This window comes from Orycteropus afer, unplaced genomic scaffold (genome assembly GCF_000298275.1).
Source record: "Orycteropus afer afer isolate SDZICR_OR568_19922 unplaced genomic scaffold, OryAfe1.0 scaffold00061, whole genome shotgun sequence".
NCBI lineage: Eukaryota > Metazoa > Chordata > Mammalia > Tubulidentata > Orycteropodidae > Orycteropus > Orycteropus afer.
The window spans coordinates 420,083-426,724 of record NW_006921648.1 but is presented as its reverse complement, the minus strand read 5'-3'; the positions used below and the strand labels follow the sequence as shown (position 1 = coordinate 426,724).

The following is a 6,642-nucleotide window of genomic DNA, read 5'->3' as shown; positions in this document are numbered from 1 at the left end:
TCCGCCGGGTCCCGGGCCCGGCAGGCGGCCTCCGCGCTGGCGGGGCCCTCGGCGTCCGAGTCCGAGATCTCCCAGGTCGGAGCCCGCCGCTGGCCCCGGCCCCCGCGCGGGGCTCCCGCGGTTTTCCCAGCCCCGGCCCTCGCCATGGCCTTCCGCACCGCGCCCCCGCTTCCGGACGCGCCCGGACGCCTTTGCCCGGGACACCAGCAATTTCCGGCGGCGGGCGGTCCTCGGCGCGCGAGGCGGCGGCCGTTCCCGGTCGGAGCGTCGAGGGTGCGGACCGCCAGTGCGGACCGACCATGGCGCGGAAAAAGGTACGGCCGCGACTGATCGCCGAGCTGGCCCGGCGCGTGCGGGCCCTGCGCGAGCAGCGCGATAGGCCGCGCGACTCGCAGCGCTACGCCCTGGACTACGAGACACTGACACGGCCGCTCTCCGGCCGCCGGCTGCCCCCGCGAGCCTGGACCGACGTGCGCCGCGAGAGCCGTCTTATGCAGCTGCTCTGCCGCCTGCCTCTCTTTGGCATCGGCCGTCTGGTCACGCGCAAGTCTTGGCTGTGGCAGCACGACGAGCCGTGCTATTGGCGCCTCACCCGGGTCCGGCCGGATTACACGGCGCAGGTGCGTGAGCGCCCTCTACCCAGCCCACGACGCGAGCCCCGTGCTCCTACTGTGGCACAGGCGCCCCCTGAACCTTTGGCGAGGGTGGGTAACAAGCTTGCTGAGCTCACCGGCTTTCCGCTTGCTTTGCAGAACGTGGACCACGGAAAAGCCTGGGGCGTGCTGACCTTCAAAGGTAAGGCTTGCGGGACCGCGCAGGGGGCGCAGGCCGCAGACAGCTAAGAACCGGCGCTATGCGCTCCGTCCCTCTTCCCCCAGGCCAGACGGAGAGCGAGGCCCGGGAGATCGAGCATGTCATGCATCACGACTGGCGGCTGGTGCCCAAGCACGAGGAGGCGGCCTTCACCGCTCTCACGCCTACCAGCAAGGACCCCCCGCGCTCCGTGCCCTACCCACCCCTCCTCAGGGCCATGATTCTGGCCCAGCGGCAGAAAAGCGGGGACGCGAGCACAGACGAGCCCATGCTGCGTCTGGAGGGGGTTGGCATCAGGCCCTGGGACTACCCTGTAAAGTTGGAGACGAAGGGCAAGGCCAAGGGCACCCCAGTGTAAAGTGCCAGCTGCGGCCAGCTAGCCCAGGGCTGCAAGGCCCCGTACGGAAGGAAGGAGCCTGGTATCCCGGTCAGCCCCTCGGAACTTGGATACACTTCCTCCCGATGCTTTTTGGCTGGGGGATGGCGTGGGCAGGCTCCTGGACCTGGCATCGCCTGTGTTCCTGGGGCCAGCGGCCGGGAGGCCGCTGGTGGCGACGACTAGAACTGCAGAGTGGCTGCCTTCTGCCCAGACCTCGGCTCTGCACGTGAATAAAGGCCACTGAAGTAGCCCGCGTGTGGTTTCTCTGAGTTTGCGGCTGGAGGGCCAGAGGCGGGTTGCAGAGAGGAAAAGGCCGGCGCCGCAGCGGGACAGCCGCCCTGGGTGGTGGAGGGCCAGAGCCGCGCTACCACTCGTCTTGGGAGACCTGAGCTGCTAGGGGCGGAGATACGCCTCGGACTCCCCACAGAGCTGTCTGCACCGGGCCCGCCGGCCGCGGCCCCTTTAAGGCCAGGCCCCACCCCCTCCGGCCCGCCCCCGCCGAGCCGGCACTCGATCCGCCCCGCCGCGGTCGCCATCATGATCTGTCTGGTGTTGACCATCTTCGCCAACCTCTTCCCGGCGGGTGAGCGGCGCGGGCCCGGGGACCCAGGGGAGGGGATCAGGCCCTGAGCGGGGAGCGAGCGGTCTAGGGCGGGGGCACCGGGCCTTGGACAGGGGATAGCGGGCCAGAAGGAGGGGACCGGGTTCAGGGAGCCGGACGGGGTGGAGGGACCGGGCCGGTGTGGGGCCGAGCGAGGTCCCCGCGGCCCGATGCCCGGTCTGCAGGCTGCACCGGCGCGCACGAGCGCACCTTCGTGGCCGTGAAGCCGGACGGCGTGCAGCGGCGGCTGGTGGGCGAGATCGTGCGGCGCTTCGAGAGGAAGGGCTTCAAGCTGGTGGCGCTGAAGCTGGTGCAGGTGACGGCCGGCCGGGGGCGTCCTCGGGGCCGGGGCCGGGGCCGGGCGGCGCTGAGCCCTCGCTCTCCGCAGGCCTCCGAGGACTTGCTGCGCGAGCACTACGCCGAGCTCCGCGCGCGGCCCTTTTTCGGCCGCCTGGTGCGCTCCATGGGCTCGGGGCCCATGGTGGCCATGGTGAGTGGGGCCGAGGTCGGGCCGGGGCGCCCCGAGCCGCGGACCCGCGCTGACCCCGCCCTGCCGTAGGTGTGGCAGGGGTTGGACGTGGTGCGCGCTTCCCGGGCGCTCATCGGGGCCACTAACCCGGCCGACGCCGCGCCGGGCACTATCCGCGGGGATCTCTGCATCGAGGTCGGCAAGTAAGGCCCGCGGGGAGCAGCCTGAGCACCCCCCATCCCGGCCATCTCGAGGCTCTGCCGGCGGCCCGCCCCCTGGTGTCCGCGCTCAGGCCGCCCCTCTCCCGCAGGAACGTGGTCCACGGCAGCGACTCGGTGGAGAGCGCGCGCCGCGAGATCGCCCTGTGGTTCCGAGCCGAGGAGGTCCTGTGCTGGGAGGACAGCGCGGCGCACTGGCTGTATGAGTAGCCTGGCGTCATTCCGTGGGCCCCAGGCTACGTACCGACGCACTAACCCTCTTCGACAGAGACAAGGTTGCTCAGGACCTCCCTGCGGACAGGCCCTACCCAAGTGGGGTGTCCTTGCCCTATGAGCCACTCACTCAGAAGGCTCAGAGGCTCCCCCACCCTGCAGCGCATGTGGAAACCCAGCCCGGGCAAACGGGCACCAGACGTGGTCCAACCATTTCCTTTTGTATTAAAGACAGCCCCGTGCCTCACTGGCTGGCGCAGGGGTGGATGGACAGCGTGGAGACTTTTATTACACAGAGGACGGGTACATGGGGTCACTCATAGGGCCAAAGCCAGGGAGAATTGTCACACTGCCCTTCTCCAGGTGCACCATCTGCTCACCCTGTCACTTCACAATCCTCTGGGGACAGACAAGGGACTTTACATAGGTCACAGTGGAGAGGTGGCGGGGAGAAGCCTGCAGTGGCCTGGGGCTGCTGCAGCGGCTGGCTGGGCAGGGAGGTGGGAGGGCAGGCTGTCCTGCTTCAGTGCCTAGTGTACAGGGAAGAGTAAGGCCTGGGGGGCAGCAAGCAAGGCCTGTCCGTTGGGGAGGTGGTCAAGGGCAGGCAGTACCCTGGGAGCTGAGCGCCTCCCTACACACACATACACCTAGAGCTCAGCTGGGTGGCCTTCGTCCTGAGCCCTGGGTCTGCTCTGCAGCCTGTCAGCTGCCCTCAAGAACAGCCCACATAGGCACTTAGTCACATGGAGAGCTGAGCTCCTGGCCCCGGCTCCACAGGGCAGACCTGGGAGCATGCTGTCGTCCCATCAACCTGAGGCTGGACTGAATTCTCCGCTGGTCCCCCTTCCTGAAGCTGCATGGCCTGGGAAATCTTGCCCTAGGAGCTGGGGGGAGGCAGGACCGCAGGTCCCTGTGCCCACAAGGGGGATGTACTCCTGCCTGGGGTAACGCCCGGAGGGGTGGGGGCTGGACAGACAGGGACTGGGGCATGTATGCGAGCAGGAGGGTGCCTGGTGTGTCCTGGGGCAGCGGGAAATGGAGGGTGAGGGTTGAGGGAGGGGGAAACCCCAGGGAAGGCTACCTTGGGTCCAGGCAAGGTGGCCTGAGCTCCGCCTCCCTGGGCAATGGCCTATCAGGGTTCAGCTTCTTTAGAGCAGAGCCAGGGACTGGGTGACAGTCCCATTCCGGCATCACGAAACAGGATTGGACCCACACTCGCAGAGGTCCAAGTGGGCTGCTGGCTCTGGGGAATACCTGGGGTGAGGGGACTAGGGGCCCAGGAGCCACTGGCAGGGGCTGCCCACAGCCAGGCCCACAGTGGAACTGTGGCCCTGAGGTGCCCTGGGGTTGGAGGACAGTGGACTGGTGTTGGCCAGCCAGGAGCTGCCAGGAAAGGGGTCTCTCCCTGATGAGGGGGCCCTGCTGTGGCCGCTGCTCCCAGGCTTGACCTGTGCCACCACACTGCCTGCCCAGGGGCCCAGACGGAAGGTGAAAGCTGCAGTTGAGAGGTTAGGGGCCGCGGTGGCTTCTGGGCTGGCCACGGCGGGCAGGCGGGTGTTGTATGTACACTGGTGGTGGCGGTGGCAGCGGCTCACTCAGGGGTGTAGGACACCTGCCACACGATGATGTGGCTGCGCTCGGCCTTGGACAGCACGGGCTTCACCTGACTCACGTCCCCCCCGCCTTCCTCAGTATCGTCGTCCTCGCCGTCACCTGCAAGGAAGCCACGTGAGGGGGGTCCTGCCAGCAGCCCCGGCCCCGCCCCCCGGCCACTCACCAATGCGGAAGTCGATGTAGCCCTCCCCGCCGCTGAGCACCAGCACGTTCTTCAGCTGGCCCTCGGTGGCATCCGTGGCAGCGGCTGGGGCCCCGGGGCTCTCAGACGGGCTGTCAAGCACGCTGCCGTTGAGGGTGGCCAACACATTCCCTGTCGTGGCACAGAAGGGTCTCAGAGCGTGGCCAGGCCACCGCACAGCACTGCAGGGCCACCAAGCCCCGCGGGTGGGCCTGCGCAGCCCCTCACCTGGCACAGAGACGAAGAACTTCACGGCGTCCCGGTGCCCGTGGAAGCAGAGCTGGGCCTGTGCCATGGAGCAGTAGGGGATGAAGCTGCTGGCCGACTTGTCACTGCTGTCGTCACCGTATACGTGGATGACGCCCCCTGGGCGGGCTCCCTCCCCAGACGTGGGGGACGTCTTGTTGGCTGGAGACAGAGAGGCTGCCGTGTGGGGGGCTAGCGCTGGGAGGGAGGACTAGCATCGTAGACAGAGAAGCGAGGCCTTGGGAGGCGGACTGCCACGTGGGAGGACTAGCGTAGGAGTGAGGGTCAGCATTGGGAGGGCCCCCCGATGGGCAGCCATCCTCCCACGGGTCAGCCTCTGACACTAGCAGCCCCCTGACGGGCAGCGCTCCCCAATCTACAGGCAGTGTCTTAGACTTACCTCGGAGCCCTAGGAGCTGGCCTCGGTGCAAGACCACGGCTGGGAAGGAGGGAGGGGGTGTTACTAAAAGGCAGGGGGCGAGCCTAAAGTCCCCTCTGTAGCCCACCCAACCCTGGCTCAAAAGAAAGCAAACTCAAGCCTCAGGGTGCAGCCCACCCTGTCCTTCCAGGGGTCCCAGAAGACTCACTCTCCGTCAGCGGGATGGAGATGACCACACCATTGCCAGTGCCCACCCAGAGGCGGTTGCCAGCAATGAGTAGGGCTGTGATGCGCACGAATGAGAAGCCCAACTTGCCAGTGCCTGGGGGAAGGGAGTCCGTGAGGGGTCAGTGAGTGTCTTCCTGCACCCGTCACCACAGGGTGTGTGTGTATCTCCGCCTTTGCTCCCTCCCCACAGGGTGTGTGTGTGTGTACACATGCGTGTCTGTTGGCAGGCGGGCCTCCCCTTTGCCCCCTCACCACAGGGAGTGTGTGTGTGTGTGTGTGTATGCACGCATGCGTGACAGCATGTGGGTTCCCCCTTTACTCCCTTCCCACAGGGGGTGTGTGTGTGTGTGTACACACGTGCCTGTCCACAGGTGAGTTTCCCCTTTGCTCCCTCACCACACGGAGTGTGTGTGTGTATGCACGCATGTGTGTCAGCATGTGGGTCCCCCCTTTACTCCCTCCCCACAGGGGGTGTGTGTGGGTGTGGGGGTGTGTGTACACACACATGCCTGTCTGCAGGTGAGTTTCCTCTTTACTCCCTCCCCACAGGGTGTGTGTGTGTGTGTGTGTGTTTACATACGTGTGCCTGTTGGCAGGTGGGCCTCCCCTTGCCTCCTCACCACACGGAGTGTGTGTGTGTACGCACACATGCGTGTCAGCATGTGGGTCCCCCCTTTACTCCCTCCCCACAGGGGGTGTGTGTGGGTGTGGGGGTGTGTGTACACACACGTGCCTGTCTGCAGGTGAGTTTCCTCTTTGCTCCCTTCCCACAGGGTGTGTGCGTGTGCGCGTGTGTACACATGTGCCTGTCTGCAGGTGAGTTTCTTCTTTGCTCCCTCACCACAGGGTGTGTGTGTGTGCGTGTGTGTGTACGCACGTGTGCCTATCGGCAGTTGGGCCTCCCCTTTGCCCCTCACCACAGGGGCTGTGTGTGTGTCAGGCTGCGTCCCCTGCTCCTCTATGCCCGTCGGGACCCTTCACCTAACATCTTGCTGACGTAGGGCTCGATGTCTACATCCTGCAGGTGCTGATGCGTGTGTGCGTGGTAGAGCCGCAGGGTAGAGTCCAGGCGGATGGACACCCACACCCCGTCACCGATCCATGCCAGCTGCCGCACCTGGCTCTCCCTGCGCGGGTGGGCGTCGAACGACTTCTGTGGGGCATTGCAGTCATCAGGGAGTGGGATGGGGCCTTGGAATTGAACCTGCCCTGTTGGGCCGCTGTGCAGCCCAGCCCAGCCTCTGCGTCCCGCCCCACCTCTCCGCTACATAGCCTGCACCACCCTCTCTCGCCTGCCCCAT

The 6,642-nt window shown here is 66.5% G+C and overlaps 4 protein-coding genes across 4 annotated transcripts in view; 2 read left to right on the top strand and 2 right to left on the bottom strand.

The window, feature by feature from the left end:
* The window catches only part of EME2 (essential meiotic structure-specific endonuclease subunit 2), a 2,423-nt gene extending 2,277 nt beyond the window's left edge, over positions 1-146 (bottom strand). The window contains exon 1 of the mRNA XM_007939649.1: positions 6-146. Within this exon, the coding sequence (XP_007937840.1) occupies positions 6-146 (141 nt within the window). The remainder of the gene's footprint in view (positions 1-5) is intronic.
* A 153-nt stretch (positions 147-299) lies between these two features.
* MRPS34 (mitochondrial ribosomal protein S34) lies at positions 300-1,171 on the top strand. The gene is made up of 3 exons (XM_007939515.2): positions 300-620; positions 753-795; positions 879-1,171. The coding sequence occupies exons 1-3, from the start codon at positions 300-302 to the stop codon at positions 1,169-1,171; spliced, it is 657 nt and encodes a 218-aa protein (XP_007937706.1).
* Positions 1,172-1,729: 558 nt separating this feature from the next.
* NME3 (NME/NM23 nucleoside diphosphate kinase 3) lies at positions 1,730-2,690 on the top strand. The gene is made up of 5 exons (XM_007939514.2): positions 1,730-1,775; positions 1,979-2,109; positions 2,182-2,283; positions 2,353-2,465; positions 2,573-2,690. The coding sequence occupies exons 1-5, from the start codon at positions 1,730-1,732 to the stop codon at positions 2,688-2,690; spliced, it is 510 nt and encodes a 169-aa protein (XP_007937705.1).
* Positions 2,691-4,284: 1,594 nt separating this feature from the next.
* MAPK8IP3 (mitogen-activated protein kinase 8 interacting protein 3) overlaps positions 4,285-6,642 on the bottom strand; it is a 59,649-nt gene continuing 57,291 nt past the window's right edge. The window contains exons 26-31 of the mRNA XM_042780774.1: positions 6,323-6,494; positions 5,322-5,435; positions 5,135-5,173; positions 4,717-4,896; positions 4,471-4,620; positions 4,285-4,406 (exon numbers count right to left, since the gene is read on the bottom strand). Coding sequence (XP_042636708.1) covers positions 4,285-4,406; positions 4,471-4,620; positions 4,717-4,896; positions 5,135-5,173; positions 5,322-5,435; positions 6,323-6,494 — 777 coding nt within the window. The remainder of the gene's footprint in view (positions 4,407-4,470; positions 4,621-4,716; positions 4,897-5,134; positions 5,174-5,321; positions 5,436-6,322; positions 6,495-6,642) is intronic.

What these genes read in the sequence shown, in the direction of transcription:
- NME3 (XM_007939514.2), top strand. Translation starts at nt 1,730, where the DNA reads ATGATCTGTCTGGTGTTGACCATCTTCGCCAACCTCTTCCCGGCGG. An exon ending in CGCCAACCTCTTCCCGGCGG is followed by an intron (nt 1,776 to 1,978) that starts GTGAGCGGCGCG and finishes CCCGGTCTGCAG; the next exon opens with GCTGCACCGGCGCGCACGAG. An exon ending in CTCTGCATCGAGGTCGGCAA is followed by an intron (nt 2,466 to 2,572) that starts GTAAGGCCCGCG and finishes CCTCTCCCGCAG; the next exon opens with GAACGTGGTCCACGGCAGCG.
- MRPS34 (XM_007939515.2), top strand. Translation starts at nt 300, where the DNA reads ATGGCGCGGAAAAAGGTACGGCCGCGACTGATCGCCGAGCTGGCCCGG. An exon ending in GGCCGGATTACACGGCGCAG is followed by an intron (nt 621 to 752) that starts GTGCGTGAGCGC and finishes CTTGCTTTGCAG; the next exon opens with AACGTGGACCACGGAAAAGC. An exon ending in GGGCGTGCTGACCTTCAAAG is followed by an intron (nt 796 to 878) that starts GTAAGGCTTGCG and finishes CTCTTCCCCCAG; the next exon opens with GCCAGACGGAGAGCGAGGCC.